General features: G+C 43.4%; 1 protein-coding gene across 3 annotated transcripts in view; it reads left to right on the forward strand.

Annotated features, from left to right (window-relative positions):
• The window catches only part of CGNL1 (cingulin like 1), a 179,296-nt gene that overhangs the window by 117,940 nt on the left and 34,727 nt on the right, over window positions 1–26,629 (forward strand). For all 3 annotated transcript variants that reach the window (XM_053593486.1, XM_053593485.1, XM_053593487.1), the window contains one exon: window positions 25,629–25,835. In XM_053593486.1, the coding sequence (XP_053449461.1) occupies window positions 25,629–25,835 (207 nt within the window). The remainder of the gene's footprint in view (window positions 1–25,628; window positions 25,836–26,629) is intronic.

The following is a 26,629-nucleotide window of genomic DNA, read 5'->3' on the forward strand; positions in this document are numbered from 1 at the left end:
ATTTTGGTTGGTCCCAAAGGGCGCTTGTAATAGTTAAATGATCCTAAGGAAAGGGCTGTGCTAGAACTTCTTACAGATGTCACAATAGTTGTAGATGTGGCCCCAGCCAAACTTGAGGTACTGTGGAGGTAATTCACTGCTTTTGTGCTAGTTTTCCCAGCCTAGTTCATCTGTTCCCGGATGCAAGCTAAGCTTCTGATAGAGGAAAGATTTTTACTAATTCTAATTGCACAACAGGTAGAAATACTAAGATTAGATTTTATATTATAGTGTGTTTTGGTTAGGTGGTAGGGAGAAAGGGTGAGCATTTACAAATTCATATTTTCTATGAAGCACAAGTGTGCTGCTTTTTGGGAGATGAGTTCTTTCAAGCTGGTAAGTGGGTTCCAAGAAATAATTTTTTTTTCTCTTGTTGAGCTTATTTAACTTTCTTAGCTAATTTTGCTTTGTCTTTTCTGGTGTACAGAGCCCCCCCCCCCCCAGTTATTAAAAAAGAGAGATAAATAGGCTTGGCACCTGTGGCTCAAGCAGGTAAGGCGCCAGCCACATACAACTAAGTTGGCGGGTTCGAATCCAAAACAACAACTCCTGCCAAAACAACGGTGATGGTTGCAACCAAAAAACAGCCAGGCGTTGTGGTGGGCACCTATAGTCCCAGCTACTTGGGAGGCGGAGGCAGGAGAATCGCTTGAGCCCAGGAGTTGGAGGTTGCTGTGAGCTGTGATGCCACGGCACTATACCCAGGGCGACAGCTTGAGGCTCTGTCTCAAAAAAAAAAAAAAAAGAGGGATAGATATAAATATATAAAACGGTAGTGGGAACATTTGGCCAAAACTGACATATTGGGTTAGAATACATTTTTTTCTCATGGTTATTTTTAGGAATTCTTAAGGGTTAGCATTCTCTGATATAAGGGTTGGGAACCTCCACCCTCAAGACTACATGTGGCCCTCCAGATGCCCAAGTTCAGCCCCTCCACCAAATCCAAATTTCACAGAACAAATCCCTTTAATAAAGGGGATTTGTTCTGTGAAATTTGGATTCCATCAAAGGCTGCACTCAAGGATCCAGAAAGGTCACATGTGGTCCTGAGGCTCCAGGTTCTTCACCCATCTTGCCTTTACTGGTGTTTTTATTTCTCATACTATGTAGGTCCATGAAACTGCTACTCAGTTCAAATGGGGCCAATCATGCTAAGTGGGGAGCAAAAAAGCTTGAGATAACCTTTCTCAAAAAGAGTCTTCAATATTCTACAGTCTCTGAGTACAATTTCAGGATATACAGAGTGATAAGGTTTTCATGGACAGATGTTTTCATTTCTTTGGGGTTCATATCTAGGAGTAGAATCACTAGGTCATATAGTTTGAGGCACTGATAAATTGTTTTCCAAAGTGATGGCACCATTTCACATTCCCACCACTAATGTATGAGGGTTCTAATTTTTCGCATCCTGGGCAACACATGTTATTATCAGCCTTTTTTCATGATGGCTATTCTAATGGGTGTGAAGTGGTGGTTCCTTGTGCTTTTGGTTTGCGTTTCCCTGATGACTAATGATAGTATCTTTTCATGTGCTTTTTGGTCATTTGTATGTCTTCTTTGGAGAGCTGTATTTTCAGATCCTCTGTCTGTTTTCAAATTGAGTTGTCTTATTATTATTTTTGGAGACGAATCTCGCTCTGTTGCCCTGAGTAGAGCACATGGCGTCACAGCTCACAGCAACCTCAAACTCCTGGGCTCAAGCGATTCTCCTGCCTCAGCCTCCTGAGTAGCTGGGACTACAGGCCCTTGCCACAACACCTGGCTTGCCTTTTTATTATTGAGTTGTGAAAGTTCCTTATGTATTCTAGTGATCAGTATATTATCATTTATTTAATTTGGCAGACTTCCCCCCTTTCTTTGGGTTGTCTTTTCACTTTCTTATTGCTGTCCTTTGAAACACAAAGATTTTTAATTTTCATTAGTTTCAGTTTATCTATTTTTTCTTTCATTACTTATGTCATATCTAAGAAACTGTTACCTCATCCACGCTCTCGAAGATTTACTCTTCTTCAAGGAGTTTAATAGTTTTAACTCTTACATGTAAGACTGTCATTCATTTTAAGTTAATTTTTGAATCCAGTGTGAGGCAGAGTCCATTTTATTCTTCTGCATATAGATATCAGTTGTCTCATTACTACTTGCTAAAGAAACTATTCTTGACTCATTTAATTGTCTTAGCACTGTTCTGTTCTGTTCTTCTCCACGTATGTTCCCCACGCCCCTCACCATCCGACTTGTTTCTCAGACTTTAGGTTTGTTGCTGAGGCCTGGGCAGTAGGGAGTTAGAGCATTCCCCAAAGAGAAGCAATTGAGATACTGCTTACTACTAAATTCAAGGTAGGGTTGCTGCCATCCTCGGTGGGTGAGAGAGTTTGAAGAAAATTAGAATGTTACTAGAAGAGAAAGCCATTTCCCTTGGATGTCTGAAGGTTGTAGGAACATATTTTCAACCTGCTTCACATGCCACCTTACCGATAGTAACTTGGTCACCTGCAGAGATCTAGTGGTGAGCACAGTTTCTCTTTTGTAGCCTGTACTTTCACACATGGGCAACAATAGATAATTGAAATAGTAAAAAAAGAATAATGAGCTTAAGCAACAAAAAACAGAGATTTTCTTATTTTTGTGGTTCTGTTATCAGAATGCTGTGTGACCTCAGGCACACTGCTTCCACCTTGCTGTTGGGTTTCTACTGTGTGAGGTGAATGTGCTGGATTTACATATGACCTCTGGGGTCCTCCTCTCTGACATTAAAGTTCTGTGATGTTGGTGTATTTGAACATGTTGTCAACATGGTCAGGCTTTGATGTTTAGAAACCGCGTTATAAAACTTAGCTAGTAGCACCAGAAAGTGAAGAGCTGCTCTCAAAAAACACATACGTAGGCCCACATTGATGAGGCATGGCAAAAGGACACAGGCACAGGGACATGTGGGACACAGAAGCTCAAGAGGGAACCAACTTGAGACACTCACTAAAGCAGGATAGAATTAGAAGCTAGAAATAAAACAAATCTTCATGGGCTCACACTGATAACATGTATAACAAGTAATTGACTAAATATATAAATGGGGAAAAAATAGACAAATCTCCATATGGAAGAGTTACAAATTATTTAAATATGTTGCCCTCATGTTAGTAGAGCAGTGATTTTTAACTGGTGGGCTATAACACACTTGTGTGCGGCTAAAATCTTTAAATCATTAATTAAATTATCTTCAAAAGAAGTTCAAAGCACAGTAAGTATATTCTTTTTTTTTTTAACTCTTTTTTTTTTTTTGATCAGCATAATTTAAGTGTGCTGTGAAAATTTAACTATAGGCTCAAGTGTGCTATGAGATAAAAAGGGTCGAAAAACATGGAGGGTGGAGGTTAACTCTCCACTCCTTAAGTGACTTCTTTCCAGGGAGTACGATATGAAATGGAGGAAGATAGAGTAATAGCTATTTTTACGGGTGGTGGTGGGATGTCATAGTATTGGGGAGCAAGCTCAGCATCAATGTGATTTCGTCACATTGTTAGTATTTACTACCCTGGATATGATAGGATGAAAATGGCACTTTACCTCTGTGGCCTTTCTCCCCCAAGTCCACAACTCTGGCCTAATCATGAGAAAAATGTCAGCTCTTAATTGGGGGGCAGTCTGCAATCTACCTCACCAAGTACTAAAACTGTTAAGGTCATGAAAACCAGGGAAAGTCTGAGGAACTGTCACAGCCAAGAGGGGCCTGAGGAGATATGATGTTACATGTAATGTGACGTCCTGGTCAGAACATCCTGGATCAGGAACAGAAAAAGGACATTAGGTAAAAACTCAGAAAAGATGGCTTGGCGTCCGTAGCACAGTGATTATGGCACCAGTCACATACACCAAGGCTGATGGGGTCGAACCCAGCCCAGGTCAGCTAAACAACAATGACACCTGCAACAAAACAATAGCCCAGCGTTGTGGTGGGCACCTGTAGTCCCAGCTACTTGGGAGGCTGAGGCAAGAGAATCACTTAAGCCCAAGAGCTTGAGGTTGCTGTGAGCTGTGAAGCCACAGCACTCTTCCAAGGGCAACATAGTAAGACTCTTGTCTCAAAAAAAAAAAACAACTAAGGAAAGCTGAGTAAGGTATGTTTTAGGTAATATATCAGTATTCATTATGACAAATGTACCATATTTATGTCAGATGCAGTCAGAGGGGAAACTGAGTGTGGGATATATAGGAATTTTGTTTTAGTGGTTTTTCTCTAGTCTAAAACTATTCTAAAAATAAATCACAGTTTAAAAAAAAAAACATCCTACCTGCTGAAATATCCTACCACCCAATTTGGTTCTTCTATAAAGCTGTCCCTGAGTGACCTCCTGCCTGTGGCACCAGTTTTCTCCACTGCACCACGTGCACCTCTGTTGTATCACGTACACTGCGCTTAACGCACTCTCTGTCTGCCCTAGGAGATTATGCTCCTCACTCATCTTTATGCGGAGCCTCTGGCCACCCTCGTTTGCTAACTGGTGCCGTGAAAGCACGAGCACAAGAACATGTATTTCATGAATCTATTGTATGAACCGCTCCAGCTACTGGTTGTTGAACTGGAGGTTGGGGGAGGCAGAAGGAGGACTTTCTCACCCCCAGCCCTGCAGGGTCTAGCCCTGGGAAGCTTCTGCCTGGCTAGGTTAGAGAAACACAACTGTGCAGGAGGAAAGGGGACTTTGAGAAGGAGACTGATTTTCCCAGGGCTGCAGAGCCAGCAAGGGGCTGAGCCGGGACTAGAGACTGACCCTAAACCTGCTCCAGGCTGCAGATGCCACCTTTTGCTGTTATGACCCCTTTACTCACAGATGCTCAAGTCCCTAGAAAGCAGAATAGGCATGGAATAGTGATGCCAGTGATGCGGTCTGAGAAACGCCTACTCTGTCTAGTTTAGAGAACAAACAGCATGAAATTCAATGAGATTATATTAGAAAAGTGCTCAAAAAATATGTTTGTCCCAAGTAGGATTCAAATGGTACAGGTGGGATGAATTCCCTTCCTCTACCAACTTCATTCTCTATTAGCTTCACTTCCAGGTATTTCTAGTTAGGCTTTATTTCTTCACTGAAGACATCTCAGTTACGATGACTAATCTGGAGGAGCACTCTTACCAACTGAAGCCTTAGGTTTCTCATACTGATGCAGCAGCGCCTGCAGACCTGGCGTTAAGGAAAGACTTCCTAAGGGAGAAGGTTAGAGGGTCTGATACACTCAGTGGCCCCAGAAATTTGAAGTTCATTGATGAGATGGACCTAACTTGATCTGCTTCCTCAGAGGCATCACACATGATTCAGGACCCCAGTCCTACCTCCTAGCACAGGGCAAAGATAAAGGGGTACAGGCTCCTCCTTTGGAGGGGAATGTTCTGTGAGCAATAGCTTTGCAACTTTGTAGTTACCGACTTTTTTCATAGGTCGAATCTGAGAACACTCACAAAAGCACATATAATAAAAATAAAAATATATATTTATGAAAGGTCATGGAAAATATGAATTTAAATAGAATCCATTTGGGCTCAGCGCCCATAGCACAGTGGTTATGGCGCCAGCCACATGCACTGAGTCTGGAGGGTTTGAGCCCGGCCTGGGCCAGTTACCCAACAATGACAACTGCAACAAAAAATAGCCGGGCGTTGTAGTGGGCACCTGTAGTACCAACTACTTGGGAGGCTGAGGCAAGAGAATTGCTTAAGCCCGAGAGTTTGAGGTTGCTGTGAGCTGTGATGCAACGGCACTCTACCAAGGTGACATGGTGAGACTCCCAAAAAAAAAAAAAAAAAAGAAAAAAGAATCCATTTAGGGGAATAGAAACCTGAGCTACTATTGAACAAATTCAGTGAGATTGCATTTTCTCAAATTCTGTACTATTCTTTCTATCTGCTGTGGTTATAATAATAGCTATTTGGTAACTTTTCACACTCAGAGGTATTCAACAAATAGTAAACATTTTGTGAGCTCCAGTTGTATATGGGCCGCTGTAGCTAAGAAGATAAATGAGACAAGCTCCAGATCCCCGAGAGACCCAGGCTTCTCTCCTAAATATGTGTGTGTGGGGAGAGGAAGTTGTCTGCTAGTGCTATAACCCACATCACTTAGAACAGTGGTTCTCAACCTGTGGGTCATAACCCCTTTGGGGGTTGAATGACCCTTTCACAGGGGTCACCTGAGACCATCAGATATTTACATTACGATTCTAACACTAGCAAAATTACAGTTATGAAGTAGCAACAGAAATAATTTTATGGTTGGGGGTCACCACAACATGAGGAACTGTAGTAAAGGGTCGCGGCATTAGGAAGGTTGAGAAACACTGACTTAGAAGAATGAGATGAACAAAAATCACTCAGGAGCTCACGTGAAAGCATGGACTGGGGATATAAACCTGAAAGTCATTTAAAAATATAAATCTCTGGGCAGTGCCTGTGGCTCAGTGAGTAGGGCGCCAGCCCCATAAATAAAGGGTGGTGGGTTCAAACCTGGCCTCAGCCAAACTGCCACAAAAAAATAGCTGGGCGTTGTGGCGGGCGCCTGTAGTCCCAGCTACTCAGGAGGCTGAGGCAAGAGAATGGCCTAAGAAGTTGGAGGATGCTGTGAACTGTGGTGTCATGGCACTCTACCAAGGGTGACAAAGTGAGACTCTGTCTCTTAAAAAAAAAAAAAAAAGATTTATATACATATATAAATCTCCAAGGCAAGGAATATCGGCTCCAAAGACCATCACTTTTATATGCCTGTGCTCTTGCCGTTTAAAAATTATACATTTATAGGCTACATTTAACTCTAGTGAGTTATTGTTTTCAATAGTCATATTTCGTAGCCATGAAATGCATATTTGTAACTGGATAGAGTGTGAGTGAGGAGGGGTTGAGAAGGATATGTATTTGGAAGTGGAGGCCAAAAAGCTTTATTTAGGATGGAAGTACAGAGGCGGAATTCTTTTTCTGTGCTCTCTCTGTGTCCTTTTTGCAGTTCTGTTGAAATCCAGGGTGTGAAAGAGTCTACCTCTGCCACCACCCCTTCTCTTCCTTCTCTTTTTCTCCTCTTCACCTGGATGCAGCATTTAACACCCTTCACTTGTGAATGGCTTGCAATAAACTACTCATGTATGATTAGGTCTTAAAGATAGAAATAGGGAAAAAAAGCATGACGATGGATGGAGAGATTTTTAAGTTGGGGTAGGGCCCAATTCCTTGAACTTTCTGTTCTTTCTGTTTTGGGCTAACTGGTCCTGATTCTTTATTTTAGACTAATTGCAAACTGATGTGTATTACATTTTCCATCCCAGAACAACTGGATTATGGCTTTTTGTTCATGCCTGAACTCCAGCCGCTCGTGATGGTGTGCACTGTTCAGTTGGCATCCCATACAGCGAATTTTGGCCAAGGGTGTTCCCTGGAAACTTGAGTGTCTAGGCATGAGCTCAGACACTGGCGCCTTTGCCATGCCTCTAAATATCTCCATGTGCTTCGTGTGAAATGCAAATGTAGAGCCAGAAGGTAGCTTCTCTCTGCATGCAATAGCTTTCTCTTTGCTCCTTTCTTAGGGATTTATCACCCATTCCTTATAGGACAGGAACTGTGAAAATGGTTGTCATCACTTCTACCAGAAACTGCTTGAAGGCAGGTCTTTTAAAATTTTTCTTTACATCCTATTGGGAGCTTCCTAAGGTAAGGATCAATTCATGTAATTTGGCTATACCCTGTGGTTCCTTAAACCATGGATCTTCCCTGTAGTTTCTGTCGGAAATTTTTTCCTATGAAGTCACTGAAATAACTTGCACGTGTAACCCAGAAAACAGCTGTCAGCAACTCATTTGCATGATATCATCAATAGCCTTGCTCTCTCCGTTCATTTGCCACCAGGCCTTTCAGTTGGTGTTGGTCTCATTACCAGCTTTCTCATGAATTAAAAGGCATAGTGACTCTCAAACCCCTGCCGATTCAGATCTCAAGGTTGCCTCAACCTGTCTTGTGGGAAGGCCTCCCTTCTGTGTCAAGAATTCCTCATGTTTATTACAAGCTGGCTTCTTTAAAATCAAACTTCTAGTAAAACCTGAACTTCTGGTTTTATGCCTGTGATGACTCTTAAAAACAGACTGACTTGCCCTTTTGACCTAGGAACACCACTAAGAAGAGAAAGGATGTTGGTAAATACCAGCCTTAGGGAGTCTTAGTCTGTCTAGGAAAATACAGAGGTATAGCCACTCTACTATTTTTGGGTTCTGCATGTTAAAGCATTGATGAACAGCTTTGGGGAGGTGCTTATAAACACCAAGAAAGAGCATTAGCATATTAACAGCTATGTGAGTCATATTTAATTCATGCTAGTTTTGAGCCTGAGGCCTCATGAAGCATCTCAGTATATAACTCACACATCTCTTGACCTATCCTGACCTAATAAAACATTGTAGCCCCAGGGTGTGAGGCAGTGTCTGTGCTAAACTAATCCACATTGTCTTGGGAAGTGTTTAACTCTATTTGGATTATGACGGCATTGTTTTCCCTGATACAGATTAACTTTTAATAAAGTGTCAGTGTCCTGGTTCCATTGTAACTTTAGTTAATGCCAAGTGAAGGGTAGGGAATTGGGAAGGCATCTATTTTCATATGAAAGCATAACTTTGGAAGCACATACAGCAAGTAATTGACAAGAATAATGAAAGCGTATTTCCAGAAGGCCAAGAATGTCTTAGCAATACAGATAAATGTTGTTTGTAAAAGCAGAACTGATAACGAGGAATGACTGTGGAATGGAGCCTCATGAACTCCGAGATAAGATAAATGAGTGAAAGACTAGAGGAGGAAAGTGTGTTTTCAAGAAAAAGGTTGGCAGGATTGTCTGAAAGCTCAACTGGATGGGCTCACAAAGGCAACAAACATGTTAAAAAATACAATCAACAGCCAGACAGCCTTCTTTCCTTCTTCGTAGGGTCTTAAAAATAAATGCAACCAGTTTCAAGAAAGTCATCCTAATTTTTAACAGAATTACCTACTGAACAGACTGAGAGTTGTGTTTGACCTGCTCTTAGGGTCAAGCCCTGCCTTTAACTCTGTTCCAAGTCTGTTTTATAAAGGAATTATCAAGGACCTCCAAAAGGAGATTGGTGGCCTTTTAAGCTAGCAAGTAGTTGGGGTATTAGGCCATATTGAGAGGATGAAAGGGTGTGCGCTGAAGTCAGACAGACCCAGTCTGAATCCCGGCTATATGATGTGAGCCCCAGTTTCCTTGTCAGTAAATTGGGGGTGGTAGCAGGGTCTACCCCACAGAGCTTTGGGAAGGGTGAGGTGAGCTGATAGATTCAAGACTGTTGGTAGCACAGTATCTGGCACGCCGTGGCTACCAACAGATGGGATCAGAGCAGGGAGAAGGGGGAGCGGCCAGGCACAGTGACCGCTCTGGTTCAGTGCTGGGCGGCTCTGCGCGAGCAGGGTGGTTTGGGAGGAGTGGGAGGTGCGTTCTGTGGAAGCAGCACCTGAAGGGAGTAGCAGACCCCAAGAACAGGAAGCTCTATTACCTCTGGCACCCCTGGAGCCCCACATCTTACTGTGCTTCATGGTGTGGGGGTGGTTATAGAGAACAGAAGGCCAGGGAGTGATATTCCCATCTGATGCGGGCTCAGGGATCTTCTGACGGGTCCCTGTAAGCACCTGGTGCATCTGGTAACTTCACACAAAGGGCACGGCTGACAGCATCAGTCCAACAGGAAAGACAGCCTTGGGCATGAGGGCCTCTTTGTTTGCTGCTGCCTGTGTGCACCTTGTCTGCCCTGACAAGCGGAACTCGCTGTTTGTTTTATAGAACAAAGAACAGGCCTGGTTAGATTGGAGTGGGGGCTGTGGCAGGGGAGAGTTCCTGACAGGGTTCTCCTAACGTGATATGATTTGGGATTCCATATAATCTCTCCTGCCCCAGTGTTGGATTGGAGAGGGCAGAAGAAGGGATATGGATAGACCAGCCTGGAGACATTTCCTTCAATCAGGGAGGAAATGCTGACAGCTCAGGCTGCATCAGGTGGAGGTGGATGAAGAAAGGCAGATCTGAGATCAAATGGGAACTCCTGAGATAAAGTGAAATAGCCTCTCTTATCAAGGAACTTCTCAGGATCTTTAAGATGTGGACTAGATGTAGATTATGATTCTCCAATGAAGGACTCAGAGTCTTTCACACAGTACTTTAGTTCTATAGAATACTTTTGGGGAAATACCACGTTACATAATTCTTTGTTTTTGGCTACTTTCTGCGGAGGATTCTGAGCACCATACAAAGGTCTGTAACTGGAAGTGAGCCTGACGTAGTGTATGGTACAAAGAGGAGTCTGTTTGACACAGGGCTTGAAGGGAGGACTCGGGCAAGGTCAGACTGAATAGGCAGACTGAAGGCAATTTAGGAAGGTTTTGGAGGCCAAGTTAGGAGGAGTTTGGATTCAGTTTGTTGTCGGTTGGGAGTCATTCTGGGCTCTGAACTGTGTGTCATGGCTGAAGTGTCATTCTGGCAAGATCATTCTGGAAGATCCTTCATAAATGGATTGGGTGGGGAGGTGTCGATTAGAATCGAGTGGCTTTCTAGCAGTGAGTAGATAAGAACCCAAGCTTGGGAGAGTGGGAATGGAGAATGTGTCTTTTGGGCTGAGAAGGAAGTGTAAGATGTTTTTCTTCACACTCTTTCCCCTTGGCAGGTGGCCACTAGGTATGACCAGCCCAAAACAACAAGAGAGATTCACCCGTGTTTTCCTGAGGCCGGATAAGCGTAAGGACTTCCTCGGAGCCCCTGGGTTCCTAGGCAGTGCTGGAAGAGACTAAAAGCCATTGCCATTTTTGGGAACAGGAGTAGGATTACCCAGGTTCATAGATACGGCCTAATGAGAGCGTGATGTTGGAGTTATAGGCCAGCAAGCTTCTGCCACTGCTGAAATTTCACGTGTGACTTTGAACAAGCCACTTAGCCTCTACAGGCCCCAGTTTGCTCATCTGGAAAATGAGAGGCCAGAATAAACGTGAGGTACCCCCGCCCCCCAAACCCTGAACTGAAACTTGCAGCCATCTCAGAAACTTGAACATACGTTAATTAGGACAGTCATTTCTCAGGATAAGCAAGACCCCATCCCTCCCTGAGAACTTCAATTTTGTGAAAAATTTGGATTAAGAATGGAGCCTTTGTAAAAAATGTGCAGAGTGTCCAATTCTCACATTCCTTGGAAATCCAGGCAGCTTGTCTGAGGCAAAGATGAGAAACTTGGTCTGGAGAGCCTGGGGTAGTTAGCAATCAGGAAGACGACAGGCCAGACTACCCCAGGGAGTATCGTTTTGGTTTTGGCTCCTACACTTTGTGAAAATATCTGCTATTATGTCCCAGTGGATGAGGAAGGACCTTGGAAAGTTTAGCCTAAAGAAGAAAAGACAAGATAAGATGGCATGAGGGTAGACTTTAAATGTTTGAAAGGATGTGATTTGGAAGGACTGTAGTATCCTTGATTGGTCCCAGTGACAGCGTAGGTATGCAGGTGTCAGCTCAGCATGAAGGAGACATTTACGTGACTGAGAGTGGTGGGAACATGGGAGGGTTTGTTGTGAGAAGAAGCATTGTGTTTCCAGTCCGTGGAAGCCGGATGGTTGCTTCTCTGTCAGAGATACAGGGGGAGGTGGGAGTATTGGATGTTCAAGTTAGGACTTGAACCTGAGAAATTTGGTATCTCAAATAATGCGGACATGGTATGACTTTTATGAGTGAGTGAGATATGAATGAATGAGTGAATATCTAGGTATGTTTTAATTTATCTAGAGAAATGGAAACTTTGGTAGATTAGAGAGAGGAAATCACCTCTAGCTGCCATGCAGACACCATATTCTCGGTAACAGAGGTGGCCCTGACCTTGGAGACTTTTAGACAGCTGTCGTGTTTGTGCATTACTGTAAGAATGGCACTGTACCTAGTTCAGCTTGCATGTTCATTGAGTGTAGGCCATTGGTTCTCAACCTTGGTAATGCTGCAACCCTTTTGTGAGTCACGACCCACAGGTTGAGAACCATTGCAGGGGTCCTCAAACTTTTTAAACAGGGGGCCAGTTCACTGTCCCTCAGACCGTTGAGGGCCAGACTATAGTTTAAAAAAAAAAATTGTAAACAAATTCCTATGCACACAGCATATATCTTATTTTGAAGTAAAAAAACAAAACAAGAACAAATGCAATCACACCGCCTCACGTGGCCCACGGGCCGTAGTTTGAGGACCCTGTAGCATTCAATGGTGGGCACTTCAATCCTTAATTGGAGTCCCTTCCCTTCTGATGTTTTGTATTAATAGTTATAGCGAGGAGGCTCAGAGAAGTTGTGACGGCTTCAGATCACACAGTCCCAAATTCTCTGATCCTGCTCTGGGACTTTCAGATGGAAGCTGGTTCTAGAGAAGTCCTGGGGCAGGTCTTTGATCAGACTTGGTTTCTCAATCCCAACCCCCTCTGTTTCTCTTCACTTTTCAGAGGGGAAAGGAGACATTTTGTTCTTCATTTAGAAAAGGAGGAACTCTGCTGGGCACAGTGAGTCATGACTGTAATCTTAGCACTCTGGGAGGCAAAGTGGGAGGATCCTTTGAGCTTAGGGGGTAGAGAACAGTCTGAGCAAGAGGGAGATACCATGTTTACTAAAAATAGAAAAACTGGGCGGTGCCTGTGGCTCAGTGAGTAGGGCGCAGACCCCATATGCTGAGGGTGGCAGGTTCGAACCCAGCCCCGGCCAAACTGCAACAAAAAAATAGCTGGGCATTGTGGCGGGCGCCTAAGGTCCCAGCTTCTTGGGAGGCTGAGGCAAGGGAATCGCCTAAGCCCAAGAGCTGGAGGTTGCTGTGAGCTGTGATGCCATGGCACTCTACCGAGGGCTACAAGGTGAGACTTTGTCTCTTTAAAAAAAAAAAAAAAAGAAAACTATCCAGGTATTGTGGTATACACCTGCAGTTCCAGTTACTTGAGAACCTGAGGCAGAAGGATCACTTGAACCCAGGAGTCTGAGGTTGCAGTTAGCTATGCTGATGCCATTGTACTCTACTATCTGGGGTGACAGAGCAAGACCCTGTCTCAAACAAAACAAAACAAAACAAAAACAATACACATAAAAAGCAAAGGAGGGGCTGAGTGAGAGTCCTGCCAACTGCATGGCTACGGAACAATTGGTCCAAGGGGCCAGGAACCAGAAAGTCACCACGCCTCCTCCAAGGCTTCTGTCTAGAAGGAAATCTGTGATTTATGTCTTATAAAGACTACTACTGGGTGGTACATAGTAACTGCTTCCTGAATACTGTTTGCAATTTCTATGCGACTAGTGCTTTGACATTTGGCGCTATTATCTTTCATTTTTCTTGATCCGTGCAATGAATAGATCCATAACGCCACCCTTGTTTCAAACTGCAATTCAGAGATGTGGTCATTGGACAGAACCTCAGAGTAGACAGGTGACCATACCAGGATAAGGACATTTCTATTCTGGCCCTGTTCCCTTTGCTGGTCAGCTGGAGCTGACTGCTTACCCCAGCAGGCTGACCTGCAAGGAGGGGCCTGGGGAACCATGAGCTTTGCAGGAACCTGTTCTGCTCTGCTGTGTCCCAGGGAAGGGCCAAGTGCTTTTAAGGAGGAAATAAATGAAGGTCACCCTTCTTGTGTGTCTTGTCTTAACCCTGGGGGCAGGGTGAGAGTCAGCCTCGACACTTGGCAAGTCTTGGCCTGGCCTCCTGCCTGCCAAGGTGGTGTCCGACTTTCTTTTCCTTCTCTTGTCCCTGCTAGCTTTTTCCTGTAGCCATGGAGGTGGTGGGGTGGGGGGTGGGGAGCAAAGGGAAAAGATGACAGTTGTCTACATAGATATTTGGTCTTGTTTGGGGGTGCAGAGAGGTACTAGTGAGAATGGTCATTGGATCAAGAGTTCTTGGTCTAAGCATTCTTATTAATTTTTTAAATGGCCTGATTTATACACATCAGGGTTGATCCACTCTGCATTTATGGACATATGGTAGCAGCAAAATGGGAAAGTCGAAAGATCAACTTTCGCAAATAACAAGATTACTGGGCAGGGAGCAGTGTAGAACTGTGGACTCAATTAGGACCTGTTGGCTTCTAGATTGAGCCTTTGGTTTATCTTGGAGAGGTCCCTGCACCTCTCCAGGGGGCAGTGCTCTGGAGAACCTGCTTGCTTATCTTGCTTTCTTCAAAAATCCTGTTCAACCAGTTGGACATGTATGTGCTGACAGCAGGCTAATAATCTGGAACCATTTACAGAGCCATGTGGTCTGTCTGTGACAGCAAATCCAACTGGGAGTCTAATCCCTGCTTTTTTCCTGTTCCCACCCCCAATATTTTCCTGGTGACTCAGAGCACTGGAAGTATGGCACAGCCTGGGTGGAGTTCTTTCCTCCAGCCAGCAGCTCCTTGAAGGCTAACAGCACAGCAGGGGGATGTCCAGCTCTGTAAGCACAACTTCTACACGCTGGTTACAAAGTTAGCTTAGACTGTGGCTCTCAGGGTGAGGGAAATGGTGTCTTATAAATATGGATGTGAGGCTCTTTTCATCTCCTGGAAACTGAGAGGACCAAGGGAAACTGGGGAACATTTTGTAAGGATTTTTTTTTTTTTTTTTTTTTAAGGAGTGGTGTCAATAATAAAGCATAATTGAAAGTTTATAACCCAGAGCTGTATTTCAGAGAAACCCACGAGAGGCAGTTTGGTGAGTGTGTGGATGTGGTTAAAGCCCTGAGTTTTCAGATTTGGATCTCCCTCTCACTAGGGGGGATTTTCCCCTGAAGGAGCTGCCCCACTTAGAAGATTCTGATAGCAACTAACACAGACACTCAGAGAGCTGGGTCCAAGTCCTGCTGTGTAACTTCCAGCTACCTGATCTTAATACATGGCTGCCATCCACTGAATTCTTTCTGTGTGCCTGAGACATTGCTAAGTGTAACATTTTGTTTCATTTTTAGAATAATGAGATAACCGAGGCTTCAAGAAGAGCCAGCAGGACCATTTCAGGTCTGCTGACTCCAAGGCCTGAACTTTTTTTTCCCCTTTTGTTTTATTAAGATAACATCCATGTAACACAGAATTCACCATTTTAACCATTTTTAAGTGTGTAATTCAGTGGTTTTTATATATTCACAATTTGGGTAACCATCATCACTGTGTAATTCCATCAGATGGAGTCCCATTCATCTGAATTACCCCCTTTTCCCATCTTCTGTCAACCACTAGTCTACTTTCGATCTCTCTGGATTTGCCCATTCTGGACATTTTGTAGTAACAGAATCTCACCACATGTCAAGGACTGAACTATTGAGCATGTTGCCTTTTGGCAAAATCACTTAATTGCTCTGTACCTATAGAAGGACAGAGTATTTTTGTCTGTCATTATTTATCTCCGTCTTGGGTACCTCTGTAGGTTTACTGTATGTCAAGTGCATTCTGGGAGCAAGGGGGAGGATTTTAATGCCATGACTTCTGATTTGGACCAATGCCTGAATTACAGGCCACTCTGAGAACAAATCTTTCTGGTTTCTTAACTATCTAAAGGGACGTGCATTAATTTATTTCACAAAAACATTGCGAAGAAAACCAATGATATTTTCAACCTATGTGATCATGGAGTTACTAAAGGAAAAACTGGGTAATTTAACAGGATTAAAAGGGAATATCTTTTAGGTGGTTTGGTAAGCAAGAAAATTACCACCAGGGCCATGGAAACACAGGATGTAAGGAAAATCTTCACTGAACATGGTATATTTAATCTCCTTGAGCATCCCTCCTTGAGGGATGAGCTAGTAGTACTTTGTTCTGCCTCAGTGGCAGGAAGTTGCCTGTCTTTTGATGTGACCCTCAGCTCTGGATGCTCTGGGGGGGACACGGATACAGGCGATCTATCTTAGCTGACAGCATTTGAAAATACTTCGTAAACATGATTTGGTAGGAGTAATAGCTTTAGAAGTCTTAGTTGATTTAAATCCATGATTTCCCAATTCTGCTTGATTTGAATTCAAGTTCATTCTAGAACGCTACACTGTCAGAGCTGGCAGGGACATTGAGATGAGCTAGCCTGACCCTTTCATGTGACAGAAGAGGAAACTGAAGCCAGGCGGAAGTTACATGACTCTCTGAAGGTCCCCACACAGCAAATTATTAGCAGGGTCTGGTCTTGAATCCACATCTTCCAGCAAAAGGAAATCAAACATTGCCTCCACTATTCTGGGTTTGGAACTGACTTTTCCTTGGAAATATTTGGGGGTTTGGTAATGAGCACCTTTATTTCTTTGTCCCTTCCTTTGCCCATTTTTCTCTATCTCTCCCACATACTGTTCCTTTGCCCAACACCAAACAAAGAAAAAGAGCTTATCACTGTTTAAGCAATTGAGTTCTGAACTGCAAATATGAGGGGAGGGAATGTAGTTGGCATTTGGTAAATACACTGAGAGAAAATTGGAAACGCTGATGTAGTTCTTGGAGCATGGGATTAAAAAATGATGTTTTCAAATGACTCAGTGCCATCTTGACAAAAAAAAATGGTACATAGAGTCAAAAAGGAGGAAGGAAGAAATCTATCACTTTTTAGGAATTTCAGCTTTTTAAAGCTTCTATACATCTTTCTTTTTTTATTTTTCTGGCCCATTCAGGGCACTATTACCTAGTACACAGTCCTTAAGGATGGGAATTGAACTCAGGGCTGGGGAGCTTTTTGGAGAAACCTGTGGCAGTGCCCACGTACCTCACAACATCTAATCCCAGGGACGGGGATGGAGGAAGCTACTTCAGACAAAAATATAGACTGCTTCTCCACCTAAATTGTTTATCTTTTGCTTAGATGAGGGAGAAGCTAAAGACACACACAGGAGCTTGTTTTTTGTGACCCCGGCTCTCATTGTGCAAAGAAAAGTGGACACCCACAGCCGTAATGGTAAGAAGATGGTGACTTCCCAGCACATGAGCTGACCTGGGGGACACTCTGATACCCCTGACCTGGGATCCTGCAGCCTCCATACACTGAGCATGGGGGTGGCCAGTGAGATGGAACTGACACATCGACATTCCATTCTCTGGACGCCCCGGCCTCCACGCCTCAGCTCTTTTCACTTATTCAGCAAAAAAGGGAGACAGAGAGGAAACAAAGCCGGCGGCGGTGGCGGCGGTGGCGGCGGTGGCGGCGGTGGCGGAGGCCTTGTTAATTAGTAAAACCTGATGTGCCTGTGTGTCGGGTCAGCACCAGGACAAGCCAGGAGGCCTTCGCCCTGTGTCACCACCTGTCAGCAGCAAGCCTATCCAGGTGTCAGATCTGTGCTCCTATGAGGAAAGCTCGTCAGCCCATTTGATCAGGCAGAACCCCCAGATGTGACCATTGAGGTGTTATTTGGGGGTTTTGTGCTTGTCATGAATAAGTTTCCTCTGGCTTCAGGAGCCAGTGTGAATATTTTCTAAACATGGGCATTAACTCGTGAAAATATGCCAGTTTGTAAGCAAGTCATTATTTGCGATGAATGGTGGTACCTAGCAAAGACTGGGATTTAACTGTGTGTGTGTGAGAAAGAGAGAGATAATTGCATATTCCTTTTTTCCTCTCCTTTTAAATTGATCATTGGGCCGGGCACAGTGACTCACGCCTATAATCCTAGCACTGTGGGGAGGCTGAGGTGGGAGGATTGTTTAAGGTCAGGAGTTAGAGACCAGCGGAGCAAGAGTGAGACCCTGTCTCTACTAAAAATACAAAAATCAGCTGGGCATGGTGGTGCCCATCTATAGTCCCAACTACTTGGGAGGCTGAGGCAGGAGGATCACTTGAACCCAGGAGTTTGAGGTTGCTGTGAGCTACGATACACCACTATACTCTCCCTGGTGCAACAAAGCTAGGCTTTGTCTCAAAAAAAGAAAAAGAATTGATAATTGGAGCATATGGTTAAAAGTCGAGTGTTTTAAAAGTAGCAGAAATTTAGCAATTTTACAAAATGCTATTGTCCGAGTTAGAATAATTTTTTTCTTAGTTACCATCAGTTTGCCAGAACACTCTTGATTGGGAAATGGGGCTAAATTTTTAATAAATCAGCCAACCAAGAAACTTAACTTGCCCTTGACATAAGATTGAGGGTCATCTTACTTGTACAGTGCAGTCATCCTGGAAAGATTGTTAGAAGATCTCAGTTGTCTCTTTTGAGAAGTCTAGACTTGACTTTCAGCTGGTAAAAATGTACAGGTTGTGGTCTGAAGCCAAGCTGGTGATTTAGAACAGTGGGCAGACTGCAAAGTCCTTCCCCTTTGGGAAAGAGACATAGGTTTGGTTGGCCTGGTAATAACTGTGGCTACCTTGAGATGGTTCTCATTGGACTAGATATTCCAATATCTAGTGATATACGAGGTAGGTAACTTCATCCCCCTTTTATAGAAGAGGAAACTGAGGCTCTCTGAGCCCAGGCCAAGTGGAAGCCTCCAGCAAGAGGCACAGCTCGAGCCCCTGTGCTTTCCTCTGCATGGTTAGATTCACATTTTTAGAAGTAAAAATGAGAATTCCAATCTTAAGGTGATGTATGCGTTTATTACTCACAGTGGGATTTGTGTTCCTGTGCTGGATGGATGGGGTGGAGAATGCTTGGCAAAATCATGGGATAAGGTGAGAGCTCTTCCCAGAATACCAAGAACACAGTGTTCTTAATACAAAAAGAGATACAGTAGAATGAGAAATGTTCTGGTGCTGAATGCAAACCTGACTCTTGAAAGCAGTTCTTTGCTGTCCCTTGGATATCTCTCATTGCCCCATTGAACTTCTCTGCCTTGGTGTAGCTGGAGTGGAAAAGCTGGAGAAGCATTCATGCAGTTGCAAGTCCTAGGCCACCTGGGTCTTTTCCACTCTCCCAGCTGTATGTGGTGAAAAGGAATTGCTTAACTATGTAAACCAGCGTGGGAGAGTTGGCCCTCTGCATTATTTGTACAGCTGCTCCCGCACTCTGCTATCTCTCCTGGCCCAGAAGTATCCATGAACAGGCAGGGGCAAGGTTTCTAGAGGCTGGAGGAGGTGAGAACTTGCAGAGGAGGTGGGTTGTCCACCAAGTGCCTGTGACTGTTGATGGTCAGTATTTTTCAAACAAAATGTATGTTTATTTTGAAACTTTTAATACATGTTAAATTTCTGTGGTTCAAAATTTTAAAATTATAAGGATTAAGGCTGGGCATGGTGGCTCATGCCTATAATCCTAGCACTCTGGGAGGCTGAAGCAGGTGAATTGCTTGAGCTCAGGAGCTGGTGACCAGCCTGAGCAAGAGCAAGACCCCATTTCTAAAAATAGCCAGGCATTGTGGTGGGCACCTCTTGTCCCAGCTACTTGGGAGGCTGAGATAAGAGGATCAATTGAGCCCAAGAGTTTCAGGTTGCTGTGAGCTATGATGCCACGGCACTCTACCGGGGGTGACAAAGTGCGATTATGTCTAAAAAAATAAAAATTACAAGGTTTGCAATTGAAAACTTCCTCCACATTTGTCCATGGCTCCAGTTCCCGTCCTTATAACCACTCAGTGTGACCAGCTACGTCCGTCTCTGTCCCCCTCCACCTTCTCTGGGTATGCACAGAAGCACACCATGCTTACTGTTCTGTCACTTGCTTTTTCCTTTTTCTCATTCTTTTCCCCTCCAATGCACAGAATATTATTGAACTGATGTCATTTATTTAACTAGGGCCCAATTAATTGACATTTAGTTGTTTGCAGTCTTTTGCTATCACAGGGCCACAATGCATAATCTCATGTCTATGCTATTTTGCTCACTTGTAGGATAAAGTTCTGGAATAGACATTGCTGGATCAAAATGAATATACATTAGAATTTTGGTAGATACTACCAACTTGCCCAGGAACTCATTCCAATTTCCAGCCCTATCAGCAATGGATGAGAATGCCTGTTTCCTCACACTGCCCACACACTGTGTTATTAAATCTTTTGACTTTGGCTGCCTGATAGGTCAAACAAACAAACAAACAAAAAAAACACCTCAGTATAATTTTTAGTGATGGCCCAATCTTGAAAAACAATAGAAAAATAGTACTGTTGCTACTTTTGCCTTTGGGGTGATGGTCCAGTGTGGTGGTTCCAACTTTTCATAGTGACAATGGAATTGGAGATGATTTTTGTTAAACACTTAGGACTGCCTATGTGAATAAATAAATACTAAAAAGCGACTCCATAGACTCCAATAGAATTACGTAGGTGGTATGAAATGGATTAGGCAAACCTTTAAGAACTGTGTGGTCTGGTTGTGTTTACAACAGAGTATCCTCTCTGGTCTTGTTATGACACACAGGACTTAAGGTCAAAGAATCGCAGAAATGTAGCACCAGCAACTTCAGTGAGGTCAGCTGTATTTGTCCCCGCTGACCTCCCATCCGATTGCTTCTGTTCCAGCTGAGGTTCTTCTATCTTTGTCACATTCATGAGACACAAACTTAAACGTGGAAAAGATGATGCGCAGATCAAAGCACTCAAGAGTTGGAGGAGTTTGGAGGTCCTCTTGACCAGTTTTATTTTCTTTTCTGGGAAGTCATCGAGTGAAACTTGCATTTATTACTTGTCTTGAACATAGGGATGTGATTTTTTAATTTATTTTATTTATTTTTTATTTTTTTTTATTGTTGGGGATTCATTGAGGGTACAATAAGCCAGGTTACACTGATTGCAATTGTTAGGCAAAGTCCCTCTTGCAATCATGTCTTGCCCCTATAAAGTGTGACACACACCAAGGCCCCACCCCCCTCCCTCGGGATGTGATTTTTATTTTATTTTATTTTTTACATTCTAGGACTTTTACAAGTGGATTTGGTCTCAGGAAAGAAAAATTTGTTCTATGGACTTTATAGAAAATAGTGAAGTGGGTGTGGGGAAGAGGGGGTGGTTGTGGACGTGGAAGAGGGTTTTTGGGAAGATTTGCCAGAAGAGCCTTATGTTGAATTACAGTAGAACCTCCGTAGTTGACCATCTCCCTTCATGGACCACCTCCTTAAGTTGGTTTAATTTTTATTGACTGGACATGCACCACGTGTACTCAATGAAAGTTCTTTATGTTGACTACCTCCATATGTTGACCTGTTTGGTACAGTCCCTTGCATGATCTACCACACTGTGAAGATGCAGGGAAAAAACGTGATCACTTTACAGATCATCAAAGAAGGCCTAAGCGTCTTAGCAAATACAGCAGCTCCCCGAAGGTCGCAGTCAGAGTGTGCCACTGGGAAAGTTAGGATTGGAGCTGAGCGATGCACTTGCACATCCTGTTCTAACCATCACCCTGCCGTCTACTTCCCTTATCCAGTGTGCCTGGGTGCCAGGTAGTCCCCAATCCAAGTTAAACTAGGGCTGGTCTTCAGTGTCCTCCTTCCTGAGATTTCTGTGTGAACAAAAGGACATTGACCACACCACCTGTAAGTGTTCTTTGCTTTACTGAAAATTTTGGACAGGTATCTCAAATCTCTTCCTCTCACCCTTCAGCTAACCTCCTGACCACCAGGGTAAATACATCATCTCTGCCCACCATCCCTACTCCAGTCCTCTCTTTCCCTTGGCTTCCCCCTTCCCTTTTTTAAAACAGCCATATTACAGTATAATAATTCATATAGCATACAACTCATTTATTTAAAGTGTACAATTCAGTGGTTTTTACTATGTTCATAGAGTTGTACAGCCATCACCACAGTCAGTGATAACACATTTTCATCACATCCCGAAAGAAATGCCATACCTGTTGGCAGCCACTCCTCCTCCCCCAGGAACCCACTAATCTATTTCCTGTCTCTGTAGTTTGCTATTCCAGACATTTCATGTAAATGTCAATGTGGATTTATTTTTCTTTCTTTTTTTTGGAGATAGCCTCACTCAATTGCTCTGGGTAGAGTGCTATCTCATCATAGCTCACCGCAACCTCAAACTCTTGGGCTTAAGCGATCCTCTTGCCTCAGCCTCCCAAGTAGCTGAGACTATAGATGCCTGCCACAACACTGGGCTAGTTTTTTTTTTTTTTTTTTAGCAGAGACAGGGTTTCACTCTTTAGGCTGGTCTGGAACTCCTAAACTCAAGCAATCCACCCACCTCTGCCTTCCAGAGTGCTAGGGTTACAGGCATGAGATCAAGCAATCCACCTGCCTCCGCCTCTCAGACTGCTAGGATTACAGGCATGAGCTACTGCGCTCTGCCCCATATGGACTTTGTGTGTGATTGGCCTCTTTCACTAAAAATAATGTGTTTTATTCCTTTTTATGGCCAAGTTAATACTCCCTTGTATGGATATGCCACATGTTGTTTGCCCATCCACTGGTTGACGGACATTTGCATTGTTTCCAACTTTCGGGTACTGTCTACCTACATCCCTACTCCAGTCCTCTGTTTCCCTTGACTTCCCCCTTCCCTTTTTAAAAACAGCCATATTAAGACATAATTCATATAACATACAACTCATTTGTTTAAAGTGTACAATTCAGGGAACTAGGAATAATGTTGCTGTGAACATCTGTGTACAAGTTTTTAACGTGAATATATGTTTGTATTTCTCTTAGGTGTATACCAAGGAGTGAAATTGCCGGGGCACAGGGTAACTCTATGTTGAACGTTTTGAGGCATTGCCAGACTGTTTTCCAAGTGACTACCATTTTATATTCCCACCAGCAATCTATGAGGATTCTGATTTCTCTACATCCTCCCATCACTTATACTGTCTTTTTGATATAGTCATTATAGTGTGTGTGAAGTAGTATCTTATTATAATTTTAATTTGCATTTCCCTTATGTCTAGTGATGTTGAGCATCTTGTCATATACTTACTAGATTTTTGTATATTTTCTTTGAAAAAAATGACTATTCAGATCCTTTGCCTCCCCCCTTTTAATGGGCCATTTATTATTTTATTGTTGAGTTAAATAATTCCTTACAGGTGGGCATTGTGAAAGTTTTGAGATACACAAAAATTAAGAAACATAAAATCCGGCTCGAAGCCTGTGGCTCAAGTGGCTAAGGCACCAGCTACATACACCTGAGCTGGCTGGTTCAAAGCCAGCCTGGGCTGGCCAAACAACAATGACGGCTGCAATAAAAAAAAAAAAAAAAATAGCCGGGCGTTGTGGTGGGTGCCTGTAGTCCCAGTTACTTGGGAGGTGGAGGCAGGAGAATCACTTGATCCCAGGAGTTGGAGGTTGCTGTGAGCTGTGACGCCACAGCACTCTACCCAGGGCAACAGCTTGAGGCTCTTTCTCAAAAAAAAAAAAAATAAAAAAAAAATAAGAAACACAAAATCCACATGGATGGAAACAAAAGAAGCCCTCACAGCAACACCAATCGGTTGGGCAAGTCGAAACTTCTAATGGTGAATCAGAAAGGATGCTGTTGACCTTTTGACTGAGTTTCTTGGAAGTGAAATAATGGACCATAACACAGACTGTCTCAAAATTTTCGTAGTGACTCACATATATTCTGGATATGAGTTCTTTGTCAGATGATTTATAAATATTTTCTCTCATTCAGTGTTTTTTTTTTTTTTATTTGCTTACTGGTATCATTTGAAGCATAAAAGTTTTAAATTTTGAGGAACTCTTTATTTATCTATTCTTTTGTTAGCATAGCTTTTGGTAATGTAGCTAAGAAGGCTTTGCCTGACCCAAGGTCACAAACGTTCATTCCTATGTTTTAAGAGTTTTATAGCTTTAGATGTTCCCTTTGGGTGTATGATCCATTTTGAGTTAATTTCTGTGTGTGGTCTAAGGTAGGGGTCTAACTTGATTCTTTTGCCTGTGGTTATCTAGCTGTCCCAGTGCCATTTGTTGAAGGCTGGTCTTTCCTGTTGACTCATCTTGGCAGTCTTGTTGGAAATCACTTGTCTATAAATGTGAGCATTTATTCCTGGACTCTCAATTCTACTCCACTGATTTATATTGTTATCTTTATACCAGTCTGCACTTCTTGGTAACCGTAGTCTTGTCTTGTATTTTCATGGAAGAGTTAGGGCAGGAATTGGGCAATCTAGATTTTTCTCTTTCTTTCTCTTTCTTAACCAGTTATTGGATCCTTTAGATCCATCCTCCAGTTTTCAGCCACACTTTATTTCTCCTCTGTTCATCTTTATGATGCATCTTCTTGTTGGCTTCATTAGGAGATGATATTCAAGTGGTCCTGAGAAATCCCAGCTCTCAGGCACCTTAGTTTTCTGCTAGCAGTGCCAGCTAACCTCATTCTAACTTAGCTGCTTGGTGCTAATGGGCTCTCTCAGATGTCTAGAATTAAACATTTGGGCTGTGAAAAGATGCTGTAGTTTCTGAAACTCTCTAACTCAGTGGTTCTCAACCTTCCTAATGTATTTTCATTGTTAAAAAGGGGTCAGAACCCACAAGTTGAGAACCACTGCTCTAACTGATTAACTTCAGGATAAACTTACTGTACTATTAAAAGATTTAAAGATCTTGGGCGGCGCCTGTGGCTCAAAGGAGTAGGGTACCAGCCCCATATGCCGGGGCTGGTGGGTTCAAACCCAGCCCCAGGCAAAAAAAAAAAAAGATTTAAAGATCTTTCCAAAAGGCTACGCAAAGAATTCTAATAGGTAGCTGTTCCAAGTGGGCTGAGATATAGGGACTTTCAAAACCCAGTCTTGCCTTGCCTGGGCCTTTTTTTTCCTGGCAGGCATCTGCAGTGTTGTTTGATGGGCATGAGATTTGCTGATATAAGCAGAAATATCAGCGGAGTAATGGAGGACAGGCGGAGATCTGCCCGAAGAGTTGGAGCTCTAGACAGGATCACTAATCATCACTTCCAGTTGCTAAACCAAAGAATACAAAGCCCATATGACATCTAGAATTCTTGTGATTTGTATGTAGCATGAGCTCATTTTCAAATGCTAGCACCTAGAGCTTATGCGATGAACTGTATCATAACCAAAGTAAATTTGGTTTACTTTGGTTTATTAACCAAGTTAATTTGGACGTTAAAAAATCTATACACAGAAGCTGCCCTTTGTCAAGAGCTTCTATTAAAGGCTCTGCCCACATCAAGGGAGCAGGGAAGTGAATGTATCAGAGGGCAAGGGTTATGAGGACAGGTGCTGGATTCAGTCTGCCTGAACACAGTTCCTCCTAAGTGATCTTGGAGGAGGTATTTAACCTACCCGAGTCTCAGTATATCCACCTTCTAGAACTGTTAAAAGGTTGAAATCCCATGGAAGGGATGTAAGTCAGGCAAGTGTTGGCACATTTTCCCCATAAGAAGCTCAGATAGTAAACCTTGTAGGCTTTGTGGCACGCCCTCAGCCTTGTGGTCTCTGTCACAACCACTCAGCTCTGCTGTTGTAGCTTGAAAACAGCCACAGACAATCTGCAAAGTGATGAGTGTGGCTGTGTTCCAATAACACTGCATTTGTAATAAAAAAAAAGAAAAAAAAACCCAGGTGGCAGGCTGGATTTGGCCTGCAGGCTGTCATTTGCCGACCCCCGGCTTAGCACAGGGCCTGGCACAGAGTGGGTTTTTCATAAACATCAGCCATTCTCTCAGCTTGCAGACTGCCCCTTAATACCAGTTATTGTTTTCTCGCTGTGTGTTTTTAACAGAATGTTGAGGTCTTGGCCAGCCGGAGCAACACTTCAGAGCAAAACCAGGTGGGGGCTGAAATGCGAGTGAAGGTTCTGCAGGAGGAGAATGAAAAGCTCCAGGGAAGGATCGCAGAGCTAGAGCGGAGAGTCGCTCAGCTTCAGAGGCGGATTGAAGACATGGAAGGCGACGAAGCCAAAGCAAAAGAAACGCTTGAGAAGAAGGAGGTGAGGCTCACTGGGCCCGAGCCTGGGTCTGGCAGCTGCCCATCCTTCTTCCCTGTGCAACTGGTTTCGGAAGTGGGGAAGGGATTTACTACCATAATTTAGTAGGAAAGGTTAAGGCAATAGTGAATATATACCCTCTGCAAGCCATTTCTTTTGTTCCTCTGGGAGGGGTATGAGCGGGAGGCTTGGGACCAAGAAGGGAGAAGTCAGATGGAAAACATGTGTTTAGCACAGGGATCCCCACTCACCCAGGCATCAGACCCCCTCAGTCCTCTGAGCCTTGGAGAGGCTGACCGATTCTCACTTGAGACTATTTATTCTTTTTAACAGGGAGGTGATGTTTTTGAAGTTACAAAGGTGTTAACAAACCAATTATCTGGTTAGCTAGACCTCTAGAAGTGGGAAGCTGTTAGCAAGAGATGCACAGTGATAGCAGTGACAAAGGGCAGCTGGTGACAAAAGAGGGGACAGACATAGTCATTGCCCTAGTCCATCTTCGGCTGCTATAATGGAAGATCACAGACTGGGTCATTTACAAGCAAGAGAAATTTACTTCTCATGGTTCTGGAGGCTGGGAAATCGAAAAGGGTGCTGGAATCTGGCAAGGGCACCCTTGCTATGTCATAATGTGAAATGCATCATGTAGCCGAAGGTCAAGGAGAGGGAGAGTTAGAGGGACTGACCAAAGGGGGCTGAACCTTTCCTTTAAAAGGAACCTGTTCCCTCCGTATGTTGTTAATCTGTTCATGAGGACAGAGCTCTCTCAGCCTAATCACATCTTGAAAGTCCCACCT

The sequence above is a fragment of the Nycticebus coucang genome, chromosome 6, assembly GCF_027406575.1.
Source record: "Nycticebus coucang isolate mNycCou1 chromosome 6, mNycCou1.pri, whole genome shotgun sequence".
NCBI classification, from domain to species: Eukaryota; Metazoa; Chordata; class Mammalia; order Primates; family Lorisidae; genus Nycticebus; species Nycticebus coucang.